The sequence below is a fragment of the Corythoichthys intestinalis genome, chromosome 14 (assembly GCF_030265065.1).
Source record: "Corythoichthys intestinalis isolate RoL2023-P3 chromosome 14, ASM3026506v1, whole genome shotgun sequence".
Lineage (NCBI taxonomy): Eukaryota > Metazoa > Chordata > Actinopteri > Syngnathiformes > Syngnathidae > Corythoichthys > Corythoichthys intestinalis.
In genome coordinates, this window is record NC_080408.1 from 49,983,683 (window position 1) to 50,000,084 (window position 16,402).

Genomic DNA, 16,402 nt, shown 5'->3' on the forward strand with positions numbered 1-16,402 from the left:
AGAACCAGTTATCAAAGAACAGCAGGATGAATGACTTGTGCAAGCTTGAGCACAATGTTACCACTGGCTCCTATGTCTGGTTGGCCTGGTACCGGATCTATTTTCCCTGTAAATATGTCAAATGAGTGCACCAGACCTCTTGTGTCGCACAGTACAAAAATCTTGTATCCCAATTTGTATGGCTTTTTTTTTTGATGTATTGCTTTAGGCTCGATCTGCCCTTGATATAGCTCTTGCAAGTCTTGCAGGTGCAGCACTGGTGGTTGGAGGTGGATGAGGCGGATCATCATCATCTTCCTCACTGCTGCTAATGTCCACTGTGGAGTCATTGCTGCTGCTTTCATCACCTGGTGCAGAAAATAATAAATCACTTTAGGAAACACCAAACATTTTTATCTTTTCAGTGTGTTCACGTAGTTACATCCATAGATGTCAAACAAGCTCAAACTTGACACAAACTCACCTTCACTTGCTTTATTAGGATTGTACTCCTCATCGCTGCCCTCACTCTCACTGAGAGCACTCTCAACAGGAGGTGGTTTGGCCCGGTGTGCTAGCTTTGCGTAAAAAGCTGCTGCATTCATTTGTATTTCTGCAGAAAAATAAGGTAAAGAAATTACTGTTATAATTTCAAAACAAAATGTGTTGAAAACCATCAACATACATACATTTGCTTCTGTTTGGTAGTTATCAGCTCATGCTGTGTTCATTTTTCATTATATAGAAATAAGAAAAATAAATCAATAGCAATGACATTGTTTATGCAACACGTTATGTTTATTATGTTTACAGATGACAACAAGTGTGGCAATGTCTGAATAAAACGTGTCTAAAAGTGGAACGACATGGAGGCAACCGTGTGCACCGTTGCATATAAAGGATGTGTTCATTTATTTGTTCTACAGAAAAATAGTAACCACAAATGCCCTTTTTTATGCAACACATTACTTTTGTAATGTTTACAGATGATAACGAGAGTGATAGTTTATAGATAAAACGCGTGCGAGTGTTGCAAACCTTCGACAAACAACGCATTTACGTTTGCGGGGTGGCGGGGGAGGGGGGAGGTGCTTTTCCGATGATGCCGGCTGTAGCGATAGCGCTACAAACCAAAATCGTCATAGAGCTTCAAAAATACTCATCTGGAAACTCTATCTCATCGTGTTAGCAACACAAGTACACAATAAGACGGTACATATTTTTTTATTTTAGCTGACTTACCTTGAATTGAATGAATTAGTCAAGTTGGTGCGCAGGACTTCGACGTGGCTTTCATCTTGAATATCACGGTCCGGAAAAGGAAGCGGTGTTGTCTCTGGTCGGACACGACTGAAACTAATGCTTGGAAAAGGTTCCTAGGCATGTGTTTGACATTAATGTACCGGCAGTGAACAAAGGCAGACGATATTTTGGCCGCTTTCAAAGCGGGAACGATATGATGCCGAATCGCGACATTCGGCGTTAAGGGGTTAAGCAGGCAAGCCGCTCCTGTCCCTACAGCAGTAGGCGAACCTTCAGGCGTACCGCTAGTCACAGATGAAGCTAATAAGTTACCTCTACTGTTAGTTCATCAGGTAGTAGCCTAAGTGTGTCTGTTCAGTATTCACCTAATATGAGTGATGCTGCTACTCAAACTGATCCAGACACGTCCGATGTAGCGGTAAAGTGGCCAGCTGATGTGCGCGGAGCACTTGATATGGACCACCCTTAACTAGCTAAACGTGAGTTGGATGTACAAAACATGGAGGACACTCAATCCCAGGATTTGTTCCCGTCAGATGACGAATTTAATGAGGACAGTTAGCCACGACACAATTCCGATCCTGACTTTCACACGTGTGCATTCATAGTTTTATTACCTTCAGTGAGAGTTTATAAAGTCAATAGTCATGAAAATAAAAATGCACGAAGGACAAGGTGTGTTTAAACTGTTGGCCTGTACTGTATGTAAAGCACGCAACAGTTCTGGATGCTAGCAATCTACATTGTGAGCTATTGCGTGATGAAACAAAAAAAAAAGTTTGATCACGCAATAGCTCACCTTGAAGATCTGCTAACAAAAAACGGAGTTCTCGACAGCATACGCTCTCTTGCTCTGTTGTCATTGAGGCGCACTTGCCGCAAGTACACCACCAGTTTTGCCAAACTGTTGTCTCATCAAGTATTTCCTGCTCTGCATTTTGCCTTTGCTGCTCGTTTTGTGAACGCCCGACAGTGCTGTCCTGCTCTTCACTTTTCAGCTGTGGTTGAAATCGGAGGGGCAGAACCGAAGACATGTTGGGGTAGCTAACGAGTGACACGCTTTTTTATTTGTTTTTTTACAAGTGACACCCTGAAAGTTCGGCAGCGGGCCATGTGACATCACCGCACTGCGACGTCAACAAGAATGGCGACCTAACAGTTAAAATAATTTTACAAATTTCATTAAAACGAAAAAATTAAGATGGTTTTTAATATCAAATTATTATAACATTTGTCTTTTATGCCTGAACGATTTGCTACAAGATTTGTAAAAATGTTAGCATTTGTAGCATTTAAGTTAGCGGACTTTTGTTAGGCAAATTAGGCTAATTTAAGATACTAAATTTACATATTCATCAGACTAGATCAGGGGTGCCCAAGTCCAGTCCTTGAGAGCCCCTATCCAGCTTGTTTTCCATGTCTCCCTCCGCCAACGCACCTGAATAAAAAGATCAGCTCATCAGCAAGCGATGCAGGAGCATGATAACGATCCTGATTAATTGATTCAGGTGTGTTGGAGGAGGGAGACATGGAAAACAAGCTGGATAGGGGCTCTCGAGGGGCGGACTTGAGCACCCAGGGACTAGATGGACGTTTGAACAACAATTGTTTTGTGTCAAGTGTTTTATTGTTAAAATGCGTGTCAATTTGAACTTAATTGTACATATGTGTGGTACAGCTTTACAAATTGTCAAAAGTGAAGGAAGTACAAAGCTTCGAAAAACACAATTGCCTTGTTTACTGTCTGTCAAGCTGAACAATTTCACATTTACTGTTGGACAGGACACGTCATATTTATAAAGTAAAGTAAAAGATACGATGAGGTACAATTAGGTAGCCTACTGTTTACATGGCAAAAAAAACGACTGGAGACAAAATGGCAGACGAGACTTTGGCGTCGTAAAGTCGAAATCACGTTAGTCAAGTACGTCGTAACCCGGAGACTACCTCCTTTGTATTATTTTTTTCTCATACACTGATTCATGATTCATCACACATAATTAATTATTGACGGGGTATAAATTCATTTCCAAAAACTCCAGAGGTTTATCCAGAGGTGGGGCTAGCTGACAGAGAGGTCAGGCAGTTGCTTGGGGGCCCAGCCACTTATAGGGGCCCCGACGGGTGCCAAAATGTACTCTGCAAAAATGACAAGAATTGGCCATTTGAAATTAAACCATTTCGAGGGGCTGCACCCTGTCTGCCATATCACCTTACACTGTTATTGGACCTTCGTGAAACTTGGGTGTGTAATTTTATGCATGTCTTTTTTGTTGAGGTTATTTATTTATACCATTAAGTGTTTTTTTATGAAAATGTTTTGTACATATTGTCTGCCAACGTTATATTTCTTTTGATGTGACCTTATACATCGTTTACTTTTGTATTGTGCATTTATGTGTGCAAAAAAAAACACATTTTTGCAGCCTGCATTAGTTATAAGGGACCCCCAGGGATTTCTTGTTTGGAGCCCATAGAGACTGTAGCAACACCACTGTGTTCATCATTTGATATCATTAATTCTTATGAGGATATTTGTGGAGAAGTTACCTCTACAATCTAGTTTTCAGTCTCATCAAATGGTGAGCATATTTTAAACCTACAACAGTTGGAAAAGCACATACTGTACCGGTACATACATTTCTGCTCCATTGCAAACAAATGGAAAAACTCCTGCTTTGATTTAATAGCCTAGCCGCACTCTGGGTTGGAAATATTTAAAATATGCCCCATGCATTCAACATTATGAACACCATTTAAAAGTCTCTCTTGAGTTATGACCCCAAAAAATACAACACATGAACTACTGCTGAGTCCCACCCCTCTCTATTTGAGGAGCATCGGTGCACAGCAAATCTGCATTCATTCTTGGCTCTTTTCTCTTATTGTCAGTGGCTAGCGCCCAGACTTGTGAAGACAGATGAGGCCAAAACCCGGACTAATAACCAGTGCATCCCCTCAGGCTGGGAGTAGCAGTGCACTTCTCTATCACATGGGTCTCTGCACAGCCCCCATTATTGACTCTGGCTTTTCATTTTCCCCTATTAAATTCCTCACCGGTGAATACATAGAGCACACTATATACAGTGAAAAAGTCTCTGAACCTTTCGGATTTTCTCACATTTCTGCATAAAATCACCATCAAATGTGATCTGACCTTTGTCAAACTCACACAAATGAAAATACAGTGTCTGCTTTAACTAAATCCACCCAAACATTTATAGGTTTTCATATTTTAATGAGGAAGCACCTCATCCCCACCGTGAAGCATGGTGGAAGGAGTATCATGATTTGGGGCTGTTTTGCTGCCTCAGGGCCTGGAGAACTTGCAATCATTATTGGAGGAATGAATTCAAAAGTTTATCAGGATGTTTTGCAGGGAAACCTGAGGCCGTCTGTCAGACAGTTAAAGCTAAAAAGAGGATGGATGCTGCAACAACACAATGATCCAAAACACAGAATTAAATCAACTTCAGAATGGTTTCATAAGTACAAAATACATATTCTGGAGTGGCCAAGTCAAAGTCCAGACTTGAACTCCATTGAGATGCTGTGATTCATGACAGTGATTCATGTCAGACATCCCAGGAATCTGACTGAACTATAGCAGTTTTGTAGAGAAGAATGGGCCAAAACTAGTCCTGATCAATGTGTCAGACTGATCTGCAGCCACAGGAAGCGTCTGGTTGAAGTTATTGCTGCCAAAGGGGGGCCACAAAATACTGAATATGATGTTTCACTGACTTATTTTTCCTCCTTCTGTCATTGGTTCCATACTATCCTCAACAAAATATGAAAACCTATATATGTTTGGGTGGTTTTAGTTAATGCACACACTGTTTTTTCATCTGTGTGATTTTGACAAAGATCAGATCATATTTGATGGTGATTTTATGCTGAAATGTGAGAAATTCCAAACATTTCAGATACTTTTCTATACCACTGTAGCTTGTGCACAATCATATTTATCCGTATGATATTTTCCATCTTGTTGCATTCATGTCATTTTTTTCGTGCACCTACTTCGATAGTGGTTATTAACTGTGTGAATGCTGAGAAGCTTAAACAGAACATTTTTATTATACTTTTCACTGGACATTTTGGCATCAATCAGCACCTGCAAATTACAAGTAAATCCTAAATCAAGACATATTGGACATTACCGACTTTATATTTTACATGAGCTGAATAGTAATAGGAGCTTGTGCATGAATGATACTTTGCACATTATAATACATATTTTTGTATTTTCTGCCTGACTCCACCTGCAACACACACAGTGGTCAAAGTAAAGGTCAATGCAAGCTGGCCATGCAGAAAAAGTGGATGGCTGCCTGTTAACAGGTCTAGAGAACAATAAACGTGAGGTCAGCTCACACCATGCCGAGTGCGAATGAACACAAACACAAGATTTAATCACACACGGGTCGCAGAATTCCCATTTCTAATAAATGTCACTGTCATTTTGTCTATCCCGGATGAAATGAAAACCGAGGAGGGAGGTCGCGTTCACTAGTATTGCTGAGCTTAAGTGGGCACATACATGGTTAAGGTGAGTGACAAACTTCAGAATTTCTGCTGTTGCATATGTACAGTTGATATGTCTCTGTTGTTGATGAGGATGTGCCAACGGAAGTAAAGCCATTGTTCTCACCTTCCGCATACTCTTCCTTCCTGTGCACCCCCAAGGGTGTGGACAGCAAACAGGAACAGATTGCTCTGTGCTGCTCCTGTTGATGATGACACAGGAATGTCATGATGACTATTGTTTTCGGACAGAGTAAGAACAGATGGCTTTAAAGGGACAATGTCAAAAACAGCATGAAAGTTTGTCATGCTGCGCAGTATCATTACTATACACAAATGATGGGAAGTAACGAACAAAGTTGGGTAGTGAACACTAACTGATACCATGTCCACTTACTCATGCTCATCTTTTGTCAATTCAGTATTGATTATGTGGTGGTAGAATTTGGCTTGCAGCAATTCTGTGTGTGTGATTCTTTTTTTTTTCATTTGATATGATCACAATATAATTGATGGTGAGTTTCTTTAGAATGTATATTTACACTGCTGGCCAAAAGTATTGGCACACCTGCATTTCTGTCAGGTAATGCTCAATTTCTCCCAGAAAATGATTGCAATTACAAATGCTTTGGTAGCAATATCTTCATTTATTTCGCTTGCAATGAAAAAACACAAAAGAGATAGGAAAGAAAGATCATTATCATTTTACACAAAATTCCAAAAAATGGGCCAGACAAAAGTATTTGCACCCTTTGAAAAATCATGTGATGCTTCTTTGTGTAATTAACGGCACCTGTTACTTACCTGTGACACATAATAGGTGGTGGCAATAACTAAATCACACTTAAAGCCAGTTAAAAAGGAACTGTCCACTCTGTCCTGTGTCCTTGTGTGTACCACATTGAGCATGGAGAAAAGAAAGAAGACCAAAGAACTGTCTAACTGAAAGACTTGAGATGCAAAATTGTGAGGAAAAATGAGCATTCTCAAGGCTACAAGTCCATCTCCAAAGACCCGAATGTTCCTGTGTCTACCGTGCGCAGTGTCATCATTAAGTGTAAAGCCCATGGCACTGTGGCTAACCTCCCTAGATGTGGACGGAAAGAAAAAGTGACGAGATATTTCAACGAAAGATTGTGCGGATGGTGGATAAAGAACCTCTACTAACAACCAAACAAGTTAAAGCTGTCCTGCAATCCGAGGGTACAACAGTGTCAACCCGTACTATCCGCTGGCGTCTGAATGAAAAAAGACTCTATGGTAGGATGCCCAGGAAGACCCCACTTCTGAGCCAGAGACATAAAAAAGCCAGGCTAGAATTTGCCAAAACTTACCTGAGAAAGCCAAAAGCGTTTTAGAAGAATGTTCTCTGGTCAGATGAGACAAAAGTAGAGCTTTTTGGGAAAAGGCATCAACATAGAGTTTAGAGGAAAAAAACGAGGCATCCAAAAAAAAGAACACAGTCCACACAGTCAAACATGGCGAAGGTTGCCTGATGTTTTGGGGTTGCTTTGCTGCCTCCAGCACTAGACTGCTGAGAGTTTAACCAATGAACTTCCTGCTGAAACAAGCAGCACCTGACAAAGTTGAACTGATTACTCATGTAAAAGATCTAATTGGTGAAAAGGTGTCCTCTTCATTGGTTGGAAAAACCTGCACCCACTTGACCCTTTCTGGAATCGGTTTGACACCTGTGCACTAGAAACTTCTAAAGTGGCCAGCAATGAGTCCAGACCTGAATCCCATAGAACACCTATGGAGAGATCTGAAAAAAAGGCAACCTTCAAATCTCAGAGACCTGGAGCAGTTGGCCAAAGAAGAATGGTCTAACATTCCAGCGGAGCATTGTAAGAAACTCATTGATGGATACCGGAAGTGGTTGTTTGCAGTTATTTTGTCTAAAGGTTATGCTACCAAGTATTAGACTAGGGGTGCCAATACTTTTGTTTGGCCAATTTTTGGAGTTTTGTGAAAAATGCTAATGATTTTTTTTTTCATTCTCTTTTGTGTTTTTTTTTTTTTTTTCATTGCAAGCAAAATAAATGAAGATATTACTACCAAAGCATTTGTAATTGCAATCATTTTGTGGGACGAATTGAGCTTTATATGACAAAATTGCAGGGGTGCCAATACTTTCGGCCAGCAGTGTACATATATATACATTAATTTAAGTCAAATTTAGAGTTTAAACATGACAAATACACATTTTGACGCTTCAAGCACTGGACAAAGAAACATTTAGAAGAAGAAAAAATGAATCAAACCATTTTTAGCCTTTGTGTTTTTAACCTTATAAGATATTTTACTTGCAGTTATTAGAATGATCTCATGGCTAAAACTCCTGAGTGCTATAATATACATATGCATGCGAGGCTGAGAGCTGGCAATGTTAGAGAAGGAATCACAACGGTGCTATCTTGTGTGTGTTTTATCTGTTTTCTGTATTTTACAGCTTTTACCCACTACTACAATTCAACTGCCATTTTTCGACAAGCCTTCACCAGTCATTGCATGCTCTAAAATGAAATATTTTATCATTGCGAAAGCTACTGTTTTTTTCCCTTCCAAACAATCTCTCCTGCTTTTTTGAAAAGTTATTTTAATAAGTGAGGCTGGCTAACATACTGTAATTCAAGCAAGGAGCACATTGAATCTCTCTATGCAGTGCTAACAATTAAATGCCACAGATCTAGATTCGTGCCTCAACTCATCCAGGTTAGATGTGTTTGTGTTCCAGACTACAGGTCCGCAAAGCCACCTTCCTGTAGTGAGGCATACCCTGCTCCTAAGTTTCCACATGAGGCCGTAACAAATTCAATTTAAGTACATATATCATCCGTGGAGTCAAGCAGGGCCGTCTCTAGATTGTAAGAACAGGGGGGTCTGAATCTCCTGCCTTTCCTATCTTTGCTGTGGTTGTTTTGATTAAAAAAACATCACTCAAGGTTTATGGATACGTAATTCAAGAAAGGTTTACAGCAAGTGATTATTTTTGGTCATAATAATGAAAAATGTGTATAAATTATTATTTTTTGCAGCGTCTACAAGGCAATGCGAAGGGCCAGGTTCGAAACTTGTGGGTGTCTCTTTATTCTCTTTTGTACTTTTCCCCCTCGACTCTGTATACAAACCGACATTGTGTGTGCGCCGGGCATGAGAATTTCTGCAGTGGAACCACTTCCAGACACGCTGCTGCTTTTTTTTCTCGCTCACAGTTGTCAGCACGTCGTGTGTTTGATATCATTGCCAGAAAAACACCTTGCAGCTTCGCTTTTAATGCTGTCCTTATAATAACGATCTGCTGCATCGTATATCACATTGTGACTTTCCACCTCAATGATGAAACGTTCTTCGTCCATGTTTGCTGGTGTTTAAACCGTGATTAGACACCTGGGCTTTTGACGTCTGGCCCAGCTCCGCCCATTTTGTCGGACGCGTTTATATACCATCCGGCGGGCATGCGGCACGCCGGAGATGGTTCGCAGTCAATCCGGAGCACTGACGCGGCCGGTATACGTTGAACAATAGGATATAATGGGAACGGATTGGCTCCGGCGCTATTTTTTACCGGAGTCGGATCGGAACCGCAACGATCATGCATCTGGTGTACTTGGGCCTTAACGCCGGCCCGATACTGATTGCGAGCAAGGACACAGGGAAAACATTGAGTGGATTTTCAGGAATGTGGGCTCGACAAACTGATGGGGCTTTCTGCCTTACTCTACGACGTGAGGGAAAACTGACATTAATGATCATTTTTATGTTAATTAGTTAATAATAATAATACACTGCTGGCCAAAAGTATTGGCACCCCTGCAATTCTGTCTGATAATGCTCAATTTCTGCCAGAAAATTATTGCACTTACAAATGCTTTGGTAGTACTACCTTCATTTACCTTCATTTAAAAAAAAACAAAAAAAAACTGTCCTGTTCAGCTGTTTGACATGGAGAATGGAAGTCTAAGTGAACAAGTAAACATACTTCGTTTATTATGACAAAGCAGCGAACAGGAAGGGGGAACAGAAGAGAAGAAAAGAAACACAAGAAAAGAAAGAAAAACTCAACAATAAGAAATACATTGATCGCCTACACTAACTATGAATGTGTTGGTGCTATCGTCAGCTAGATGTATTTCCGGTTGACACCATGTGGGGTGTACAAAAATCAGCTGTGTGATCTAGAAACCAGTAATTGTGTGAATCCCTTGAGAGTGTAAGCTCGTCGGCAACCAACCCTACGCAACTCCATCGCCAATCCCGACCAAATTTGCTGTGACGTGTGTGTCTACATCCACCGAACAGAATGTAAAGCCTAATTTATGCTTCTGCATTGCGATGATGCCGTAGCGACGGCGTAAATCCTTCGTCGTCAATGAGCATTCGAAGTTTTGCTTCAAGGGAACTTAGGTAAGCCTGATTGTGCTCGGCTCTCTCTATGTGTGCCAAATAGGTTATACTACAGTATTGCTTACATGGCCGAGTCGTGGGAAACTGATGTACACACGTAAGGCTTATGTGTGCGTCATGCACACTCGTGTATGCGTCCTATCCACATAAACTTTGAATATAAGACTAAACGGAGATTATTAATGTCAGTTATATGTGTCCTCGTTTAGGAAATGAAAATATGATCACCCTGGAATAACGGATGACAGCCAGCATGTATAGTCCTTTGTTTTGATGCTTCTGCACATGCGGGTCGGCTTGCTTAGCGCGTGTCGGTCCGCAAATTAGTGTGCATGCGTAATACTTGAACAGGCACGGCAAAAAAACACAAATGACAAAAAATTTGAATTGTCCATTAGGAACTGCAGTATGAGCCTAGCCTAAGAAGTTTTTTCAGTTATATTTAATTTATTTATTTGGACAGACAATGTTGAATGGTCTTAAGACATATATTTATTTTTTTGCATTCCTGAGTAGTTAAAAGATCAAGTTTGTATTTATTGTAGGGCTGTCAAAAGATTAAAACCTTTAATCGAGCTAATCTAAAATATGCCATATTTTTCTGTAAATTATTGTTGGAATGGAGAGATAAGACACAAGACGGTCATAACCATTCAACATACTGTACATAAGTAATGTATTTGTTTATCATAACAATAAATCCACAAGATGGCATTAACATTATTAACATTCTTTCTGTTAAAGGGATCCACGGATAGAAAGACTTGTAGTTCTTAAAAGATTAATTTGAGTGCAAGTTATAGTAATTTTATATTAAAACCCCTCTTAAGTTTTCGTTTTGATAAAATTTGTAAAATTTTCAGTAAAAAAAAAACAAACTAATAGCTCACTATTCTTGACGTCGCCGAGCGGAACGTCCCATTGTTCCCTGCCGTCCTTCCACATTGTCTTTAACTACGTAAGGTAGTGAATGAAATACACCACAAGGTGTCAATGGCGAGTTTTAAATTAATTAGAGATCTAGCCAAGGCAAAGTCTGAGTAAGTTTTATGCGTATTTTTCATACTTATTTTGATTGGGAATGACAGTTCTCTTTGCATTGAGCACCTTTCTTTTTGTGAACTTTATTTTTTTGAGGGATAGGAATATTATTTTAGTTGTGCTTTCACTAAACTATACTGTAGCGACTTAACTGTTCTGCCCAAATGCATATGATGGGAAGTTGTGCAACCATGACTGTCAGTGGTGGCTGCAAATGGTATACAGTATGTTCTGCGTTGTGCTCAATTAAGCGTGTTTAGAAAAAGATTGCCTCCTGTCATTCTTCCCCACATCCTTTGCCACAATACATATATTTGTTGTGAAAGAGTTGCCAAAGTTTAAGCCAATAAAAGGGGCAGTGTTGTAAACTGAGGCAATGCTTGTATGGGTCATTCCGTGCATGCGTTAATTGCGTCAAATATTTTAACGTGATTAATTTAAAAAATTAATTACTGCCTGTTAACACGATAAATTTGACAGCACTAATTTATTGTGTATGTTAATAAAATTTCAGTTATGTTCAAATACTGCAATATAAATTTGCTAATAAAATCCAGACATTTATTGTGGAAGTTTTCATAATGTTTCTTTGGTAGTTTTTGAAAACAAAGGTTTGAGTCGAACGGTGTATCACCTGAACCAATACATATGAAAGTTAGTATAAGTCAATACAGATTTATTTTGCATTGATCATTTAGCCTGTCAATTAATAAGCTCATATTTGTGAGAAATGTAGCCCTGACCCCCGTTCACCAATCTATTTGGTCTTATAAATGTCCTATCCCCAGCAAAAAGTGTGCATGCAAGTTATGTTCTTATATCGTCCCCACCAATGTTGAGACCAAACCTACGCCCCTGGTGTTCAAACATTTTTTGGTACTTTTTAAAATCCATTTGGAATACATGGTACCAATGTTGTTTTCGTCAACGATGACTATAACGAAAACATTTTGGTTTTCTTGATGATAACGAGACGATAATGAGCTATAGACGTGTCTTGGGAGACTAAGGCCATGTCCACACGTAGCAGGATATTTGGCAAAAAGAAGACATTTTTCTACCATTTGGCCTATCATGCACACGCACACGCACATTTAAACCAGGGTTCTTAAGAACGACGGGGAAAGTGAAGAAGTGCGAATTCTGTGTTTGTGGCGCCATCATGTGGACACTGATAACCGAAGATTTAACTGAAAACGTCACTGACTGCGACAAACTTTGTCCTCACGTCACATATGAGACCAATGTTTACATTTGGAGTGAATTAGTCAGGCGCTTTTTTGCTTCCATTTTTTTTTTTTTTACAAACTCTTGCTGTACCGCTTATTGTGGATAATTATTTTATTGTTATAAAAATAAATGTACTTAAGAATGAATGAAAGCGGTTGGCTGTGGAATTTTTTATTATTATTATTTTTTTTACAAACGTGCAGGTGTGGACGCAATTATTTTTCCCAACACATTCGGGCAGGATCCTTGGTTTAAAAAAAAAAAAAAAAACTACTTGGTGTGAACATGGCCTAAAACACAATGAGATGAATATCAGTTTTCGTTTGACGAGATGAGAATGAGACGAAAATGCGCTATCGTTTCCGTCACATGTTCACAATGTGTGGGATTTATATGTGTAGTTAGCCTGCATTGTAGCAGTGTCTAGTTGTGTCACTCATGTAATGTGCTGCACCCCCCCAAAAGCTCACTAGTGTCCTCTCCAGTCTTCAGGCTTGCTTGTTTTGAAACACATACAGTAAGACATAGACTTCATAATTATAATGACGAGTCACAACAGTCATACACTGTGCCACGCCTTCAAGTAGGGGGCCTGCCTACATTAAGAGAAGTTATTCTCAAAGACGCACGCAGATAATATTTATGAGGTACATTCACATGAAATGATACCATACTTAAGATTAGGTTGTAATACAGTGGGGCAAATAAAGTATTTAGTCAACCACCAATTGTGCAAGTTCTCCTACCTGAAAAGATTAGAGAGGCCTGTAATAGTCAACATGGGTAAACCTCGACCATGAGAGACAGAATGTGGAAAAAAAAAACAGAAAATCACATTGTTTGATTTTTAAAGAACTCATTTCTAAATTAGAGTTGAAAATAAGTATTTGGTCACCTACAAACAAGCAAGGTTTCTGGCTTTCAAAGAGGTCTAACTTCTTCTAACGAGGCTCCACTCGTTACCTGTATTAATGGCACCTGTTTTAACTCATTATCGGTATAAAAGACACCTGTCCACAACCTCAATCAGTCACACTCCAAACTCCACTATGGCCAAGATCAAAGAGCTGTCGAAGGACACCAGATACAAAATTGTAGACCTCCACCAGGCTGGGAAGATTGAATCTGCAATAGGTAAAACGCTTGGTGTAAAGAAATCAACTGTGGGAGCAATTATTAGAAAATGGAAGACATACAAGACCACTGATAATCTCCCTCAATCTGGGGCTCCATGCAAGATCTCGCCCCGTGGTGTCAAAATTATAACAAGAACGGTGAGCAAAAATCCCACAACCACATGGGGGCACCTAGTGAATGACCTACAGAGAGCTGGGACCACAGTAACAAACGCTACTATCAGTAACACAATGCGCCGCCAGGGACTCAAATCCTGCACTGCCAGATGTGTCGCCCTGCTGAAGCCAGTACACATCCAGGCCCGTCTGCGGTTAGCTAGAGAGCATTTGGATGATCCAGAAGAGGACTGGTAGTATGTGTTATGGTCAGATGGAACCAAAACAGAACTTTTTGGTAGAAACACAGGTTCTCGTGTTTAGAGGAGAAAGAATACTGAATTGCATCCGAAGAACACCATACTCCCTGTGAAGCATGGCGGTGGAAACATCATGCTTTGGGGCTGTTTTTCTGCAAAGGGACCAGGACGACTGATCTGTGTAAAGGAAAGAATGAATGGGGCCATGTATCAAGAGATTTTGAAAGAAAATCTCCTTCCATCAGCAAGGGCTTTGAAGATGAGACGTGACTGGGTCTTTCAGCATGACAATGATCCCAAAAACACAGCCAGGGCAACAAAGAAGCATTTCAAGGTCCCGGAGTGGCTTAGCCAGTCTCCAGATCTCAATCCGATAGAAAATCTGTGGATGGAGTTGAAAGTCAGTGTTGCCCAACAACAGCCCCAAACCATCACTGCTCTAGAGGAGATCTGCATGGAGGAATGGGCCAAAATACCAGCAACAGTGTGTGGAAAGCTTGTGAAGAGTTACAGAAAACGTTTGGCCTCCGTTATTGCCAGGTGAACTTTTGGTACTGACCAAATACTTATTTCCCACCATGATTTGCATATAAATTCTTTAAAAATCAAACAATGTGATTTTCTGTTTTTTTTTTTTTTCTTCCATTCTGTCTCTCATAGTTGAGGTTTACCCATGTTGACAATTACAGGCCTAATATTTTCAAGTGGGAGAACTTGCACAATTAGTGGTTGACTAAATACTTATTTGCCCCACTGTATATAATATATATAATACATTACTTAACACTAATTCACTTATACATCAGTGTGTTAATAAATAGTTATTAATGTACTGTATACTGGTACTAGTAAGTGATTGTTTTTTGAAAATGAGAAACATTGCTCTGTGAGTCTTTGGGTGCTGCTAACCTAACCTTAAGTATGGTATTATTTCCCGTGAACATACCTCATAAGTATTATTTAACCTTAATTAACCATTATTGAATGTTTTTTGGACCCTTATTTTAAAGTGTAGTACATGTGTCCCTTAACTAAGAAATTATAAATGCTTAAGTTAACAAACCCCAACCCTAAACCCTAACCCTATATAGGCTTATATATACAGTACTGTGCAAAAGTTTTAGGCACACCTGCCTAAAACTTTTGCACAGTACTGTATTTTTAATTTTACCAAACCATTAGTTACTGTCTGGTTATGCATTAACTAATGCATTAACTAAAGCATTTACTAATGCTTTAACTCATGTTAATTAATATAGTAATAAATGTTCGATAAGCAATTATATTAATTATTGTAATGTTACTTATACATTAGTTATTGTCTAAAAATGCATTGACTAATGTAAATTAAGGGACCCTTATTGTAAAGTGATACTAAAAAAATCCCATATTGAAAGTGCAGTATTAATGTTAAAAAATTCACATAAAGTTATGTAGCATTTATTAAGATGATAGTTGGTGCAAAACGTTTGAGAGCCACTGATTTAAAAAATGCTAATATACTAGTTGTTAAAAAAGCTTTCAGACAAACCGTGAACGATGTAGTGTCACAAAAACTCCTGCTGGGGGTGCTACATCCTTACAGTTCAACGCTAACAGCTTGGAGTAGGTTGTAGAAGTTTTGTGTTTTGACTACGCGGGATGGGCTGACCCAAGCTGCCGATTGGTCAGCGAGTTCCGGTCGTTGCCGCTGATTGGCTGTAGCGCGTCAAAGGGCTGCGAGCAGGCTGTGTCGGGTCTCCCCACGCCTCCACGCGGTTCCCTCACCCCCCCTTCCCTCACTCGCAGGCAGCTGCTTGCTCCACCTGAAGCACTTTCGCGGCGCTTTTGTGACACACTTTGTTTACTACGCTTTGAAATGTGTCTCCCTGACACCTTGGCTATCTTTTGGAGTACCCGCTGTTGATAAGCGAAGGGATTCCTTGACGCGCACCCATCGGGCGTGTTGGCAATTTGGGTGGACAAGCAGTGGAGACCCAACATGAGAGTGGATTTCTTTGCGGTTCTTGGCGTGATGATCATCACTTGTTCAGCGATGGAAGGTAACAGACAAGACAAAACGTACATTTATATCTTGTCCACGTGGACTTCTAGTTAACACTTTTGGAATTACTTGTGCCTTCTGCTGCTGCACTTGACACAGATGCTGAGGTCTCATACACGTGGAGCACACCAGCAGCCTCATTAATCATGTTTGCAAAGTATGATGTAAATGTCTTAAAATGCATTTCTGTTTCCCAGGCGATTTTTGAGCCTGTGTCACCTCACTGCATGTTTGTCGCTTCAAAAATATCACTTGCTTTGAGGTAGCCTTCCAAGTTGAAGTAACTGCCTTTCGGTCCTGATTTCCAGGAATTCAGGATGCACTATCATTCAGAATTGATCTAAATGTGCCTAAGAAATTGGGATTATTTTATTATTTGTTATTATGATAATTTTCATTTAATATCGACCAAGAGATAG

General features: G+C 39.9%; 1 protein-coding gene and 1 long non-coding RNA gene across 3 annotated transcripts in view; one reads left to right on the forward strand and one right to left on the reverse strand.

The window, feature by feature from the left end:
* Nucleotides 1-235: 235 nt before the first annotated feature.
* On the reverse strand, nucleotides 236-1,432 carry LOC130930372 (uncharacterized). Its single transcript, XR_009067047.1, has 3 exons — nucleotides 1,222-1,432; nucleotides 464-592; nucleotides 236-347 (listed from the first exon to the last, which is right to left on the reverse strand). It is a non-coding gene; the product is annotated as an uncharacterized LOC130930372 (long non-coding RNA).
* A 14,289-nt stretch (nucleotides 1,433-15,721) lies between these two features.
* The window catches only part of LOC130929707 (ephrin type-B receptor 1-B), a 423,699-nt gene continuing 423,018 nt past the window's right edge, over nucleotides 15,722-16,402 (forward strand). For both annotated transcript variants that reach the window (XM_057857112.1, XM_057857113.1), the window contains exon 1: nucleotides 15,722-15,981. In XM_057857112.1, coding sequence (XP_057713095.1) covers nucleotides 15,921-15,981 — 61 coding nt within the window. In that variant the 5' untranslated portion in view covers nucleotides 15,722-15,920. The remainder of the gene's footprint in view (nucleotides 15,982-16,402) is intronic.